Source organism: Hemicordylus capensis, chromosome 6 (genome assembly GCF_027244095.1).
Source record: "Hemicordylus capensis ecotype Gifberg chromosome 6, rHemCap1.1.pri, whole genome shotgun sequence".
NCBI lineage: Eukaryota > Metazoa > Chordata > Lepidosauria > Squamata > Cordylidae > Hemicordylus > Hemicordylus capensis.
In genome coordinates, this window is record NC_069662.1 from 142,326,461 (window position 1) to 142,343,897 (window position 17,437).

Consider the following 17,437-nt stretch of genomic DNA (forward strand, 5'->3'; position numbering starts at 1 on the left):
CTATCTATCTATCTATCATCAGACTTCTATACTGCCCCAAACATGCATCTCTGGCCAGTTTAGAATGAAAATAATATAAGCATTAAAATAATTAAATTTGGAATCTTTTGCAAACATGGAATATTAGGGGTTCTTAACCTTGGGTTCCTCAGTTAAACTCCCATAACCCCCAACAACAATGGCATTTGGCCATTATGGCTGGGGATTATGGGAGTAGAAGTCCACCAACGTCTGGGTACCCAAGGTTGAGAACCCCTGAATCTAAAAGCCTGGGTGAACAAATTTGTCTGCAGTATGTCTTCAGTATGTGCGGGGTGGGGGTGGAGGTGCTTCTGATTACTCAGTGGAGAGGGTATGTTGGGCCATTAGAAAAATTCAAAAGCTACATGGGGCCAATGAAAACAACATACAAGCAAGCCCCACTGATACAAAAGGGAAACAGCGTTCCCTCTCAAGGCGCCTCGACCACAACAGGCAGCTGGGTTTCAATCAACCAACCTTTGGCTGCAAATAATGAGCATGCAAGAACCAGCAGCCCTTCAAGTGGCGCCCACTGCCATACTTTTTCCTCCATGCCCCCGCACCGCATACAGTTTGAAGCTGTAAAGATAGGGAATAAGATAGCTGTAGGAAGATCTCAGCAGCACATGGAGGCAAGGCACAAGAAGGGTCCCATGCCTCCGTGATACTCTTCCTCTTCTGTGCCATGTGCAAAATTGAGGAAGTGAGTGCCTTGATTTCAGTTGGGGGGGGGTTGACTCCCAGTCAGGGACCGGCACTCAAGCCTTCGGGGACCGGCAGCGGTCCAGGGACCGGTGGTTGAGAAACACTGCTCTAGACCCTGCCAGCAGTCCCCACCATCAGCACAGGCCAGCTTGGGCCCGGTTCAGGCCTCCGCACATGCATGGAGTCCATCTGCATCACAATGTCAATTGTATCACCACGCAAAGCATCCAGCCAGGCCAAACCAGGGGCTGGTCGAGCTCGAACCAGTTGAACCAGGCCAGTTCGAATCAAGCCAGGTTTGATTTGAACTGGTTCTGCACACCCCTAGCTGTAAACTACCCAGAGATGTGAGTTTGGGGCAGTATACAGATATACTAAATAAATAAATAAATACCCACGCTGCTTGCAGGCTGACTGTCATCAGGTAGAACTATGCAGACTAGGGATGTGCACAAAATGGATTTTGCAATTTGTTTCGAGCTCAAAACGAATGGAAAAATCCTTGAATTGTTTTAAGCACCGTTTTGAGGCCTTTTTTCCTGGGGAGAGCTGGTCTACCAACATTTCAAGTGAATGGACCAGGCCTTCAAAGCAGGATGATGCGCTAGGTCCAGAGCGGAGGGCTGGTCTACTGGCCGACCCCAATTGATAGACCTGCTCTCCCCAGAAAAACTGGACTGTTTTTCTGGGGAGGGCTGGTCTACAGGCCCTTTTAAGGGTGTTTTGTTTCAAGCTCAAAACTCATGAAATGGCCTGTTTTAAGCTCGAATCGACTTGAGCTCGAATCGATTTGCACATCTCTAGTGCAGGCTAGTCAATTCTTAAGATGGGAGGAGAGCTGGTCTTGTGGTAGCAAGCATGACTTGTCCCCTTTGCTAAGCAGGGTCCACTCTGGTTGCATATGAATGGGAGACTACATGCATGAGCACTGTAAGATTTTCCCCTTAGGGGATGGAGCCGCTCTGGGAAGAGCATCTGCATGCAGAAAGTTCCAAGTTCCCTCCCTGGCTTCTCCAAGATAGGGCTGAGAGAGATTCCTGCCTGCAACCTTGAAGAAGCCACTGCCTGTCTGTGTAGACCAGGAGTGGGGAACCTTGGCCCTCCAGCTGTTGTTGAACTACAACTCCCATCATCCCCAGCCTGGGGATAGTGGGAGTGGTAGTTCAAAAACAGCTGGAGGGCCAAGGTTCCCCACCCCTGGTGTAGATAATACCGAGCTAGATGGACCAATGGCCTGACTCAGTATATGGCAGCTTCCTATTAGATATGGCTCTTGTTAATCCTGGGGCAGAGATGGATGGGAGAGAGTGGCACAACTGGAGCCGTCAGGAATCAGAAGCAGTTGTGCCTCATTTGTCACCCACCCCCGACTCATTAGGATGAGCCACTAATGGCTGGAATACAAACACCAGACACAAGGTACAAAAATGTAGGATTCAAGAGGCTGGAAAGAGCAGTGTGGCTGAGAGGAGGTGGGCAATGGTACTGTGGTCAGTTCTGAATACATCTTCACTTTAAGAAGATGTAGACAATTCATAATGGGTTTCGGAGGAGGCGGAAGTCTCTCCCACCATTTCAGTCAATGCAACAAATTAGAAGGCTGCTTACTATGGCCACCCAATGAGACTTCCAAGTCCAAAGGCCGTGTGCCTGTTAACAGCAGAAGCCTACAAGGAGAGCTCTTTCTTTTGTGCCCTCCTCCTAGTAGGCTTTGAGAGGCAGATGTGGCAAGCCGCATGCTGAACTAGAAGAACCGTTGACTCTTCTGATGATTCTAACCTGCTGCCAGCCCTGGGGAAGCAGCAGACGTGTCTGGGGAAGGGAGAGGATGGTTTGGCAGTGGCTTCTCCTCTGCTGTCACTGGGCTCAGCCGGGGCTTCCGTGCCCATGTGGTTCATCTTTCTCTCTCTGATCACAGACTGAAGCTCTCAGTGGAGCATCAGGCTTTGGGCTGGCTGAAGCCAGCGGCAGCAGAAGAGAGGGAGGTGAAGGGAGAACAGGGCCCCAACCCATCTGTTCCTTTCTTCCCCAGTCCTTCCCCCCGCCACTTCCTTCTCCCCCACCTCTTCCTCCTCCAGACTCCCAGGCACAAGCCCCCACTGGGAGGTGAGTCAAATGCCAGCACAGGAGGGCTAGGCAGAGAAGGAAAAACGCTGCCCAAATCCATCAGGTCATTTCCCCTGCCATTTCAGAGTGTGAATGTCTGAGTCCGAAATGGATGCTGGCATAGTTTTTCAACTCCCATGCTGACTTGAGGGGGGAAATGGACAGGTGGCAGCAACCCCTTTCCCAGATCCTGAAATGTTTCCATCCGTATTCAGCAGGGGAATGGTGTTTTCTCCAGGAGGGCCACTTCCCTCTTCAGGTGCATTAAAGACATTTCTAGCAGAAAAAAAGATTTGTCCCCTCTGCTTTTGACACACACTGAAGCTATTCCCACAATCACAGGAAAGTGGGCTAAGGGAGTCCAGTGCGCATGGGAACCACCAGGCTTGCCTTGCTAACCCCTGCTGACTAGGCAAAGAGGCACCTTTTAACATGGTGATTCTCTTTATTTAGCAGGCGGAGAGTAAATGACCCTCTCCAACCCCAGCACAGTACTTCCAGTGACTGCTGCTGGTGTCTATCTTATGTTTCTTTTTAGATTGTGAGCCCTTTGGGGACAGGGATACATTTTATTTATCTTATTTATTTGTTGTTTCTCTGTGTAAACTGCCCTGAGCCATTTTTGGAAGGGTGGTATAGAAATTGAATTAATAATAATAATAATAATTAACAACAACAACAACAACAACAACAACACCCTCCCCTTAAATGAGGTTAATGGAGTGAGCGCTCCAATAACCTCATTTCTTTGCTCATGTGTCACCGCCACGGCGCGCAATAATACATGAATAGACTCCCAGGTGGGAGGTTGGCCGACCCCCATCCCTGCCACCCCTGCCGGCTCTGTGACGGAACTGGCAATCATGTGGGTGGCCAATCCAACCGCCCAGGGCTCTGAGCAGGATCGTCTGCGGGGAGATCAGGCTTAGCCCGCTCTCCCCACAGACCCAAAAGAAGCTCTTCTCACGAATCATGAGAAGCGCTTCAGTGGCTGCAACGTAGGGTAGCAACTCTTGGGGGTGCTGCACGCCTCCCTTCCCCTCTCCTTCTCCAAGCAACCATTGGCATGGTTGACTTGCTAGGAGTGCACATTTGCTCTCTTCCTTGGAGGAGGAGGTTGGGGTGCAGGGCGCGAGGGAAGAGTGAGCAAAGCCAAACTTGCTTACTTGTGGGCCATCCAGCAGATTTCAGGGAACTGTTGGGCAACCTTTGTAGCCTGTGGTCGTAGTGGCTTAGGCTCCACTCTCAGAGTTTGAGCCCTTGAGCCTGCCTCCTCAAAGATGCCTGTTTGTGCCACAGGCCACCTGTTACGATGCTCTTGCCCCTTTAGACCCTTGGATCCTGGACCTCCCACTCGCTGGGGAGCTCTCACCAGACTGGCCTCTCAGCATTGGCCAGCCAGTCTTTACATACAGTCGAGATCTTGCTGGTAGTCTCGTGAGAGTTGCCAGTCTTGCGAGAACTCCCACAAGATCTCCAGGCCTCGCAAGATCTTGGTGCAAGATCTCGCGAGCCTGCTCCCGGGTTTCTCAGGATTTCACCACTCAAGCCCGACTCTTTGTTGGGCTCAGACAGGGGCCAGGAGGAGCCGGCCAGGCTTGGCCAGGGATCCATCATGGCGTCTGGGGGTAACAGGGTAGCCAGATGCCAAGGGAGGGGTCCGTTGTCACCACTCACCACTTTGGCGGGAAGGCCACAGTGACAGGATCCTGACAGGAAACCTGATCCAGCTACCCTCCATGGACCCCTTGGAGAGGAGAGCTGGTCTTGTGCTAGCAAGCATGACTTGTCCCCTTAGCTAAGCAGGGTCTGCCCTGGTCACATATGAATGGGAGACTTGATGTGTGAGCACTGTAAGATATTCCCCTGAGGGGATGGAGCCACTCTGGGAAGAGCATCTAGGTTCCAAGTTCCCTCCCCAGCATCTCCAAGAGAGGGCTGAGAGAGATTCCTGCCTGCAACCTTGGAAAAGCCGCTGCCAGTCTGTGAAGACAATACTGAGCAAGATGGACCAATGGTCTGACTCAGTATATGGCAGCTTCCTATGTCCCTATGTTCTACCTAAGTGATCCCAGGATAGTCCCATTGCCACCATGACACAAAGGCTATTGGCACAGAGCTGGGTTCCAGAGATCAGCAGTGGGTCCTTCTGCGGGACCCGGGCCCTCAGCAGCTGCCCTACAATGCCGACCCCTGATCCTAGCTCTGGTATCCATACTATATGAAACTAAAGGTTCTTAGAGGTTAATTAGAGGAAAGTAATTATAGACTTCAAATGGAAGGTATTTTAAAACCTGTTCCACCCCTGAATGTCTGGTCAGGTAATAACATTTCCTTATTTCATTCATCCTCCTGACAACATCCTGTGGCGTTCCGGAGACCTGCTTTCCAGGCTCCGTGCAGAGGATGTTTGTTTCTGCTAAATGAGCAAAGAGGCATCTTTTAAAAGTGGTGGTTCTCTTTATTGAGCAGGGGGAGAGCAACTGGCCCTATCCATCCCCAGCACAGCACCCCTCCAGTAGCTGTTGTGGGTATCTATCTTATGTTTCTATCTATCTTATGTTTCTTTTTTTAGATTTTTCCCTTTGGGGACAGGGGAAGTCATCTTTGTTTCTTTCTTTCTTTGTTTATATCTATGTAAATCACTTTGGGAAAATATTTGTCGTATTCATATTCTCTTGGGCCACATGCCCACCGAAGGTAAAGTCCCTAGATCCTGGGCAGAGAGTGCCATGTGCTGCTTTCCAGTGCTCAGTAACACATCTAATAGACTCACGTTATCACCACCAAGAAGTCCACAGGCCTGAGCAGGTAAGCATGGGAAGGGCCTTACATCAACCTCATAGTTACACAGGTAGTGCACAGAAACCTTCTTCCCAAAGAGGCCACCGTACCAACAGGACAGGGTTCATTCTCAGCATACCCACTCCATTTAGTGTTGGGCCATGGCTCCATGGTAGAGCATCTGCTTTGCATGTAGCAGGTTCCAGGCTCCATCCCTGGTAGTATCTTCAGGTAGGCCTGGGAAAGATCCCTGCCTAAAACTTTGAAGAGCTGCTGCCAGTCAGTGTAGACTATACTGAGCTAGATGGTCCAACTCAGTGTAAGGTAGCTCCCTATGTTCCTTATATCCATTTTAAAGAAGATCTATGAATGAATGAATGAATGAATGAATGATGCTAACCTGGGGCAGATTAGAATTGCCAATGAATTCTGCTCGAAACAGAACTCAGGTCGAACACTGATGTTCCTACTGCCGAATTCCATTTTCAAACTGTATTCTGATATTGCAGCATCTTCACACTGTTCTGGGAGGGGGTATGTTATTTCAGTATGAAGTGTCAAAACAATTAACTGTCTATGTAGCTATATGACTACAAAGCTTGTAATGAAATAAAGATGTGTGAAAATGACCATTCCTACAAGCTAAATGAGACTATTTGACTGCAAGCAAAATAAGCATGTGCAGAAAACATCCAGGGCCCAAGAGGCAGAACATTACCCTCCAAAATGTGTCTTGGGGCTGAAAAATGGATTTTAGGGTAGAATTCCTCATTTGTAAAATGATTTGTCCTATATCCTTGTCAATTGGATAAATGAAATAAAGACTGTCAAGCACTTCTCAAATTATTATTATTACTACTATTTATTTGATTTCTATACCCGCCCCCCCTTCCAAAAATGGCTCAGGGCAGTTTACACAGAGAAATAAGAAAGAAAGAAAGAAAGAAAGAAAGAAAGAAAGAAAGAAAGAAAGAAAGAAAGATCCCTGTCCCCAAAGGGTTCACAATCTAAAAAGCAATATCAGATCGACACCAGCAACAGTCACTGGAGGTGACTGGGTGCTGGGGGTGGATAGGGCCAGTTACTCTCCCCCTGCTCAATAAAGAGAATCGCCATGTTAAAAGGTGCCTCTTTGCCAAGTTAGCTGGGGTTTCCAGTATATAGAACCCAGTATATAGATTAGGATTATGTTGATGACTAGAGGAAAGAGACAGAGTGCTGAATGTCTTGAAAAAAATCTATGATAGTGAATTATTTACTGTGTTGTAAATGGTAGGTGTGATTTTTCTGCTGGTTCAGTGGTTTGTGAATTTTTTATCTCATTCCACCAAGCTATTCTGGTGATGGCACAGTAAGAAACAGGACACCTGGAAGTTCTAAAAATAATTGGTGTCACAGGTATTCGTTAATCATCCCTTACATTCCACACACTACACAGATATCAAATCTAGATTATCAAATCATTTCTTTGAAGCAGGGCCGCACAACTTTGGACCACCTGCAGATGTTGACCTATAACTCCCATCATCCATGACTATTGGCCATTGTGGCTGGGGATGATGGGAGTTGTAGTCCAACAACAGCCAGAGGGCCGAAGTTGTGCAGCCCTGCTTTAAAGTATCTAGAAACACGTGTTTTCTTTCAAAAAGAAAGCAGCACACCGTTATTCCATGAAAAGCTGCAATGACAATTGGATCTCTCTCAAGCAATGGTGGCTGATGGAGACTGGGGCAGGGGGGCGGAGTTGAAGGAGGAGTATACCTTTAGTGCCCAATAGAATATCTCGCTGCCTGGCATCCCACATGTGCAACCAGCCATGTACCCCTAGCTGATGCACATACACTGTATCCATTTGAGGGCAAATGGCCACCGTGCATGTGCACCATCCAGCTGAATAGCAGAGGCGGGGCGTGCAGTTAGTTGCCCACATGGGATGCTATGCAGCAGGAGGTTTTACCAGGCATTAAAGTTATACTCCGCCTCCCGATCTGTCCCCCCTCCCCCCAACCTCTATGCTACTCTGAAGGGAGTAAGTACCTACTATAATTCCATGCCTTTTGGGTTTTGCAGGGTTTTGAAGGTATTCTTGTCTCGAACCGTTCAACGAATTCCATACATGACAGGTGGACGAGTGATGAGGATGCTGGCAGTTATTCTCCTGGTGGTGGTCTGGTTCCTGACAGGTTGGACCTCTGCAGTCTGCCAAAATCTGGAAAAAAGCATTTCACTCATTGGTCAAGGCCAAACATCTGATCACCTGATCTTCAATATGTGCCTGATAGACCGGTGGGATTATATGATGGCTATTGGTAAGTTGCTTTTGTTGCTGGTTATGATCTTCAGCTCTAACTTTTTTTTTTTAAGTGATTGCCTTTTTAAAAAAAAATCTGCTCAATTACTGTCAAATTTTATTAGTAGAACTAACAACCTGATGCTAAGCATATTTGTGTAGAGAGAAGTCTCACTTTGTTGGGAAACCCAAGTGGCTGCAGAGGTGTAGCTACCACCCTTAAACATTTGAGGTATTTCCCCCTTCATTATACTGACTCCACCCCACCCCCCAACCTAATAGTAATATTTTCCCTGCAAAATAGCTGTGGGGAGGGCAGGTGGGGGAGAGGGCAGGGATGGACCTACCTTCCCCCCCGATGATCATTGACCTCCTTTTCAGCGTACAGGTGTGTGCCCACACAATCCACGCTGCTCCATGCAGCACGGATCTCTGGAGGCTGGGACTCAGTGAGGTAGGGATGCCCTCACCTGGGTAAGGCTCCTCGTGTGCATAGCCTCACAGTCTTTCCTCTCCCCTCCACATTTAAGTGAGGAGTTGCTCCTCAAGCTTCCCCTCTGTCTGCACTCCTGGGTAGTGATACATAGGATTGTAACCTTAAAATAATTCAGGAGAGGCAGAGAGTAGAAGAGAACAGCTGGAGTTGGTGCGAATGAGTCTAGCACATAGAGGTTTGTAGGTAAGGTAAGTACATAGCATTGTGAATGGATATTTTACTGTTGGGACATAAGACCATGTTGCAGGTTTTTTTTCCTGTCTAGTGGCTGTTCTGTGATCTGAGCAGTGGGGCTTGGGCAGAGCTATCCTTAGAGAGCCCTGGCGGGGTGCGAGGCCCAGGGCAAATCAGCCAGTGTGGGGGCCCCTTCTAGTTAATTCTAATGGTGGTTAAAAGAGTGGGGCCTGGGGTGGTCACCCTGCTTGCCATGCCCTAAGGACAGCCCTGGGCTTGGGGCATTCATCTGTGGCTGAAGAAAACACAGGGCAGGCTATGGTCACCTTGCCTACCATCTTGCATGACACTGCTGTGTGCTCCCCAGTTCAGTATACTAGAAGCAAAACTACCCCAAGGCATGGGTGGCCACCTAGGGCCTGGTTCACACAGTTGTTCACATCTCGGTTTAGTGTGGGTTACTAACATTAGCCTGATTGTGTGAACACACACCAAGGCAGGAATCTCAGATCCATCTCAGGCCATAAACCACCTTGGCGTGGGTTCACAATCACACTAATGTTGGTAACCCACATTAAACCTAAATTCAAACAATTGTGTGAACCAGGCTGAGAACTGTAGTGTGCACTAGAATAGCTCTATCACATTGGCTTGTGACACACTTGCCAAAGGTTTCACCATCACTGGTTTAGTAAGCAAGATCTCCTCCTAAAGAGTGCAATCATCTCTCTTAGCAATTATAGGGAAAAGGAAATGCAGAAAAACCAAAGATTATTGTGGTGGCATAAAGAAGAACAAAAGGGCTATCGTTATTGTGGTGTGTGTTTTGGTGTTTTTTTTTTAAAAAATCTGTTCATAGATCCAGGCCAGCTTTTGAATAGTGCTTTAGTTACTTTGATTCCAGTCCTGGAGTAGAGGCAGGGCTAACAAACAGCCAGCAGCAAGAGCACTGAAGGCAGACCTCACTTGCTTCTCTGTAAATAATATCTATCTCATTAAGCCATTAATATTCCTGATTCAACTCCACTGTCTTGTTCTTGCATATCACAACTCTCTGCTCTGGATTCAACAGTTATCCAAGGGAGATTTGTTTTATTTTAATTCTCCCCTTTCCCCAATGTCTATGACCTTAGCTAACCATTTGTCCGGTTGTTCTCATATGTAAAATCACAAATTAAAACTGTAATTGAAAACACACACACACCTGTGCTCTGTTGGCTTCCAAAAGTCAGCCTGAGCAGTGAAATGGAGTGAACAGCCAGCTTTCCAGATCCATGGTTCAGTTAATAGCTGCAAGAGAGCATGAAGTAGGAATTTAAACACAAAAAGGTTCAACATATATGAATGCCATTTAGAAATAAGCTTGCTGGTCAGGCAATATAGTAGATTTAATTGGCACTGTAATCTGTCATTTAGGGCAGTTGGCTGGGGCGAAAGGTGACCCGAGTCTAATTGTGCAGTTGTAACTTTCCCCCCAGCATATTTTGCAAACATTACATATGTTCTGGTAATTGCTGTGTAAATTTATGGTATGCTCCAGTGGTTTAGTAGTAGAGCTGAAAGCATTAATCAATTAATTGGTGCAATTATCCAATTACTGGCTTGAGAGTCAACTGAAAATACATCCCTGATTAATTAGAGATATCCAGCTGGGTTCTGTTACTACTACCATTGGGACATGCCTGGCTTGTGTTGTAGTAGTCTGGTTTATCCTGCCCATTTCTGGATGAGTCCATTGTGGAATGAAGATAGGGTCCATCAGGATTTGTTGTGCAGAAAGGGAGACTAAACCAATGACTTGAAGAAAGGATACGGAAAAATACTTTACTGGTTGGCTGGAAGTAATTTTCATAGTGATCGAGATGAATTGTGGAAATGAGCATGCATTGTCCCCTTTGCTAAGCAGGGTCCACCCTGGCTTGCATTTGAATGGGTGATTTCATGTGAGCACTGTCTGCTGTAAGATATTCCCTTTAGGCCAGGGGATATGGCTGTAATACAGTGGTAGAGCATCTGCTTGCATCCAGAAGGTTCACTTACTGGCATCTTCAGGTAAGATGGGAGAGACTCCTCCCTGACACCTTGGAGAGCTGCTGCTAGTCAGTGTAGACAGTGCTGAGCTATATAGACCAATGTTCTGACTCAGTATAAGGCAGATTCCCTACCCTATGTTCCTATGTATTCTGTGTCTGTCACGGGCGCACGCTCCCGCAATAAATCAAGCAACAGCAAGAATGTGTAGGATAAGCTTTACTAGTAGCAAAGCAAAGTCAATGGAAATTACCACCTTGAAATTGTCAGTCCATAAATCGTAGTCAGGGGCCAAGTCCAATTAGGGTCAATGCCAGGGGAGGGGTCGGTTGCCAGTTCTGTAGTCCAGGGGGTTCCAAAGAGAGTCACAAGTTGATAGCCAGGCCCAAGGTCAAGAACACAGGGGCAATCAGGAACAAGGAACACAAAGCAAGGAGCTGGAACTGCACTCCAAAACGGTCAGTTGAAACCAGTGTGGTACAGAGTGAGTGGTCTGGATCTATACCTCTTCAAGGTTAATTGCCAGGTGAAGCCAATTAAGACCCCCCCTGCCTTTGGAGTTACACCTCCCTGGTCAGACTTTGCAATCAAGCGGCTGCTGCTTCTCTGTACAAAATGCTACTCCTTTCTGCGGTCATGCAGATGCTCCACGTAGCTCACTGGTCTGCGGCTTGGTCTTGGCTCCTCCCCACCTGAAGAGGACAATAGATCCTCAGCAACCTCTTGCCGTTCTATAATAGGTATGCTCTCTGTCCGTGGGGCTTCCTCTTCAGCATCCTGTAGCAGGACCGTATCATGGGACTGTGGGTCATGATACGGTCCAAATCTTCTGAATCAGACCACTGCCTGATAGTGTCTGTGCATAAATATTTAATGAAATGGAAATCCTCAAGTGTCTGATGAACGGGGGGGAACAAGGAAGAAGGAGTTTCTAGAGAATATAAATACTAAAAGAGCTCTTGGTGGGGTGTGTTGCCATTCTGCAGTATTGAATTGACCAGTCATTCAGTAGGTTGTCAACTCCATATTTAATTGACATGAATTCTGTGAGTGGCAGAGCACCAATTTGTTTTTTAAAGCCATACAAGAGGGTGAAATAGTCTGTAAGGCCCATGGCAGAGAACAATTGATTAAGCATGTCTCTCCATTTTGTCTCTAGTTCAAGATACTCCAAAGGCATTGACTTTCCAAATGTATTTTGCAAAAATGTGGATGTCATTAAAGATTATTAATATACCAAAATGCACAGCTTATGCATTTAGTAAATTCTTATCACATTTGTCAGTTTCTCTTTTTGGTAGTAGTATAGGATCTGTACCTCAAATGAGTGGTTTAAATGAGATCTATATGTTAGGCAAATTATGAATGTGATAAATAAATGAAAATGTTTAATTGTGGTTTTTAATAGCTGAGTATCCAGCTTAAAATCCTAGGGTAATGTGGAGTTTCTGAAAATTCTGAGTTGGTGTGTTGAAAAGAGTCATAATCAGGCTTTCCACAAGAGAGCAAACAGAACTGGGGCAGAAACCGTGGAGAGAGAAATGCTAAATAGACCAGTTGATGCTGATTTAATTACAGTGCAACATTGCATAGGAAGCCAAAATACATACCTGGCTGAAGTTCAGAACTGTCCACACAGAAAGAACCTCAGCCAGACCTGCACTAATCTAATCTAATCTGTTTTGCTACTGGATTTCACATCCTGTTCCTGAAATTCTGAGTTCTTTGATTGTAAGACTCCTCTGGGCCTCAAATATATCAGGTGTAAACATTTCTCTGAAAGCCCAGGATAGTTATTTTTGAAAGATGCTTATTTACTGCAGAACAGAAGCCATTAATGATAAAATGTTCAATGTGTACTTGGAAGGCGGTAATAGAGTAGTGATAGCAGAGGCTGCAAACCTGCACAAAATTGCTTAAACCTGACTGACTTCATGGACTGAAGTGCACCCAGGACTCCTTTTCCTGAACAGAAATGCAGAGCAATTTGGGTATTAACAGGATGTTGAACTCTCTCAGGGTCTAACTCAGAAGATTCCAGTCTCTTTAATGCCTTTATTCTCAGGCAAGGTGCAGTGCTAGCAGATTCTCCTTATATTACACCCCATTTCTGCATATGCTTGAAAACCTTCTCTAAGCACAGTCCTAATGGCACAGCAGGGAAATGCTTGACTAACAAGCAGAAGGTTGCAAGTTCGAATCCCCGCTGGTACTATATTGGGCAGCAGTGATATAGGAAGATGCTGAACGGCATCATCTTATACTGTGTGGGAGGAGGAAATGGTAAACCTCTCCTGGATTCTACCAAAGAAAACCACAGGGATCTGTGGGCGCCAGGAGTTGAAATCGACTTGATAACACACTTTACCTTTAAGCACAATCAGGGAGCTTCTCTCTTCCCCCCTCCTGTTGTTTTTGCAGTGGTAACCAATACATTTCAACAACCGAAATCCACAGAAATTGGACCAAAATTTAGAGAGATTTCACCTCTAAATATCCAGATAAATTTCCCAGTCGGGTATGTCAGCAAAGGAAAAACCCCATAACCTAGGCAAAAGTGGGTGGAACTGATTTTTTTTAAAGTGCTTTTTCACAACAAGAATTAATTAACCTTCCATTAGTTATTTCTATCATATGTGGCTATTTGCAGGGTGCTATTTAATGCATTCAGAGCCTATAGTACTGTTTTTCACTGATTATACTATGTGAGGTTGGATGACAAAACAAAGCAAGGGTATAGGAAGCTGCCCTATACTGAGTCAGACGTTTTCTCCATCTAGCTTTTTATTGCCTACACAGACTGGCAGCGGCTTCTCCAAGGGTGCAGGCAGGAGACTCTGTCAGCCCTATCTGGGAGATGCGAGGGAGGGAACTTGGAACCTTCTGCATGCAAGCAGGCAGGTGCTCTTCCCAGACCAGCCCCATTCCAAACATCTTACAGTGCTCACACGTGTATACTCCCATTCAAATGCAAACCAGGGCAAGCCCTGCTTAGCAAAGTCAACCATTCATGCCTGCTACCACAAGACTAGCTCTAGGTTGATGGAGATGCAGAAGATAATCCCAAATATCCACAGCACAACTAACAGGCTGTGAGTCACACTGGACCCAATCACGAGCTTCCGAGGAGCTGCAATAGCTCAAGAACTGCTTCCAGTCACTCCATAGTCAAAGACGCTGCACTACAGTTGGGTCTTAACCTCTCCTCTTAACGGAGAGGAGAGCTGGTCTTGTGGTAGCAAGCTTGACTTGTCCCCTTAGCTAAGCAGGGTCCGCCCTGGTTGCATATGAAAGGGAGACTTGATGTATGAGCACTGTAAGATATTCCCCTTTAGGGGTTGGAGCCGCTCTGGGAAGAGCAGAAGGTTCCAAGTTCCCTCCCTGGCAGCTTCTCCAAGAGAGGGCTGAGAGAGATTCCTGCCTGCAACCTTGGAGAAGCCGCTGCCAGTCTGTGAAGACAATACTGAGTTAGATAGACCAGTGGTCTGACTCAGTATATGGAAGCTTCCTGTGTTCCCAACCTTGCTGTCCCTGAAATATCAAAAAATGTGTATTCATTATTTCATTGTTATTACAGTCTTTCTCCACTGAGTTTAGGATGGCAATCCTCCCCCCTCCCCCTTAATCATCATGACAACTCTAGGAGGAGAGAGAGTGATTAGCCAAGGTCATCCGGTAATCGTTGACTGATTATGTGTCTGTGGGGGCTCACCCACAGAGACTGATTTGGAGGAGGAGGAGAGTCCACTCCAGCCTGAGTCTCCACCCATGACAACAGCTCCTCAGACCCAGAGCAGCAGGAGCCAGACACTCCCTCAAGGCTCTTTGAGGGAGCACTGAGGAACCGGTGCCCTCTGTTGGGCACTCCTATAGAGCTCCCTCCATCAACTCTGGGTCCCCAGGAGCAGACGCAATGCTGGGCCAGGATGGAGATCCAGCTACCAAGGCAGAATGCACACCTGGCTGTTCAGGGCCTCCTCAGGAGGAGGGGGAAGCCAGCCTGGGTGCCTCCTGGGGGTCCTGCCCATGGAGTTCAGGGCCCCTGCAGAGCCACAAAGCCTTTGATTCCTTGCCAACTCTTTGCGGGTTCAACAGCTCCTCTTAGAGCTCCCGCCTCCAGGTGCCTCACTGCCTCACTTCACTCAGATGTGGGCAGGATTTGAATCGAGGTCTCCCTGGTCCAAGTCGCACATGCGTGAACTCCTCTGCCTCCTGGCCTGTGACCCTCTGATTTCAGAGGGAAATGCTGTGTATTGTGTGGCCCCTGCAGTTCAAAGCCTCTGAAACCAAAGCGCAGAGGGAGTGCCCTGCTGTGTCCATGGCTCCACTGCTAGCAGCCATGCATTTCTCTCTCTCAGCACTGTTGCTGTTTTCATCTGCTCCTTTTTCAAGCTGCTCCAAGGGATGCTGCCAAAAATTGCTCTAAAAGACAGTATTGCTTAAATACTGATCTGAGACTGGAGGTCAGGCTTGGAAGGATAATCCAAGCCTGACCTCCAGGCAGGATGCCAGCAAGGAATCATCACAATGCAAGGAACCCAATCTCCCTTGGTTGGGCAAGGTGATTGAGTGGGTGGTGGCTGACCAGCTCCAGGCAGTCTTGGAGCAAACTGATTATCTAGATCCATTTCAAACTGGCTTTAGTGCTGGCTGTGGGGTTGAGACAGCCTTGGTCGGCCTGATGGATGACCTTTACCGGGGATTTGACAGAGGGAGTGTGACTCTGCTGGTTCTTCTGGATCTCTCGGTGACGTTCGATACCATCGACCATGGTATCCTTCTGGATCGCCTGGGGGAGTTGGGGATAGGAGGCACTGCTTTGCAGTGGTTCCACTCCTATCTCTCGGGTAGATTCCAGATGGTGGAACTTGGTGACAGTTGCTCCTCAAAATGGGAGATGCTATATGGAGTCCCTCGGGGCTCCATTCTGTCACCAACTCTTTTTAATATCTACATGAAACCACTGGGTGAGGTCATCAGGAGATTTGGTGCTGGGTGTTATCAGTATGCTGATGATGCCGAAAACTACTTCTCCTTTTCATCTTCAGGAAATGGCACTCATTCTAGGGATGTGCACGGAAAATCTTCGGCACGGCGGGGGTAGAGCTTTAAGGGCGGGGGAGAGTGTACTCACCCCCCCGCCGCGTTTCCCCCGCCGGCGCTCTCCAAATTTAAAGCCCCTCGGGGTGGCAGCGTTCCTCCCTGCCGCCCCATTCCCCCCATCGGCCGGAAGTGGCCGGAAGTCGCGAGCACGCGTGCAGGGTTCAACAAGGGGACGGGGTATCAGGGAGGTATGTTGCCGCCCCAACAGACCCTTTGCTAACGGAGCACCAGCGAGGGGGAAGTGGAGGGAGGGGCAAGTGCACCCTCCTCCGTCTTAAAGTCACCCCCCCCTTCGAACTGGTGGAACCGCCAGTCGTTTGAACCGGTTTGGAGACCCAGAAAGGGCCTCCGAACTGGTTCCGTGCACATCCCTAACTCCTTCCCTACCTGGCGATGTCAAGGATTGAACCTGAGACTCCCTGCATGCAAGCAGGTAGATGCACTTCCACTGAGCTACGACCCTTCCCCCAAACAGTTTTATGATATGCCATGGAAGCCAGTTGTTCAAAGGAAACATAGGAAGATGCGTTATGCTGAGTCAGACCATTGGTCTATTTAGCTCAGTATTGTCTAAACTGACTGATAGCAGCTCTCCAAGTTTTCAGGCAAGATACTCTCCCAGCTCTACCTGGCAGTGAACCTGGGACCTTCTGCATGCAAGTAGATGCTCTACCTCTGAACTACAGTACCATCCCCTAAGGGAAATATCTTACAGCACTCCCATGTAGTCTCTCATCCAAGTGCAAACCAAGGCAGATTCTGCTTAGCAAAGGGAACAATTCATGCTCACTACCACAAAACCTGCTCCCCATCCCTTACTCAGTGTGTTTGTTGCTATGCTCTGTGACAATGCTTTTGGCTTACGTGGAAGAATTAGCTTGAATGGAGTACAAATGGGCACACAGCAGTGTTTTGAAGGGCAGCTAGACAACTGGCCATGGGTAAAAGTGAAGTCAGAGATAGAAAAAAAGGAAGGAGCAACACAGTCAAAACAGGTTTCTTTGATAACAAGGTTTATTAAAGAACAGAAGCACACAAGGATGAAGCAGTAGTTAACTCTGGGGGAACCAATGACAGAGATCCCAAATACAAGATGCTGGTCCTTAAGTAGAGTGCTGAATTCCAATGGATGGAAATTTGAGAAGATCCTAGCATAGAGTAATGCTGGCAGGGGGAGATGAAAGGTGATAGACAAAGAGAGAAAGCGCGTCAAAGTCAAATACCTGTCCTAAGTTGTCGTCATAGCTGGTGCGAGGTGATGCAAGGTTGTTGTGGTCCTCCTCTAGGTGGAAAAATTTGGATAAGCTGTTCCTTCCGCTTATGGAGGAGACTGAGGGGTCTGGGCAGTAGGGATGTGCAAACAGGTTTGACGTTGAACGTGTTCGACATTGAACCGGTTCAGTTCAGTGGTTTGGGGTCAAACTGAACCACCCACTATTCGGTATAACCTCTGACCTACCCCCAAGGCCAATTTGGGGGTTTGTGAGTTTTTAATTTAAAAAAAATTAACATACCCCCTCTGGGAGTTTTCTCTGAGGCAGCAGAGGCGGGGTCCATGGTGGTTCCCCCTCCCCCCGCTGGCCTCCCTTAGGTCCAGAACTGGCCCATTCTTCGGTTCATTCTTCAGGTCATTTCAGGCCACAGAGGAGCATTGCACAAACACGGCAGCCTCCAAAATGGCCACCATGCAGGGCAGAAAGGCCCAAATGGGCCAAAGAATGGCAGAA

The 17,437-nt window shown here is 47.6% G+C and overlaps 1 protein-coding gene across 1 annotated transcript in view; it reads left to right on the plus strand.

Annotated features, from left to right (window-relative positions):
* The window catches only part of GPR158 (G protein-coupled receptor 158), a 216,342-nt gene that overhangs the window by 168,369 nt on the left and 30,536 nt on the right, over positions 1–17,437 (plus strand). The window contains exon 7 of the mRNA XM_053263346.1: positions 7,687–7,925. Within this exon, the coding sequence (XP_053119321.1) occupies positions 7,687–7,925 (239 nt within the window). The remainder of the gene's footprint in view (positions 1–7,686; positions 7,926–17,437) is intronic.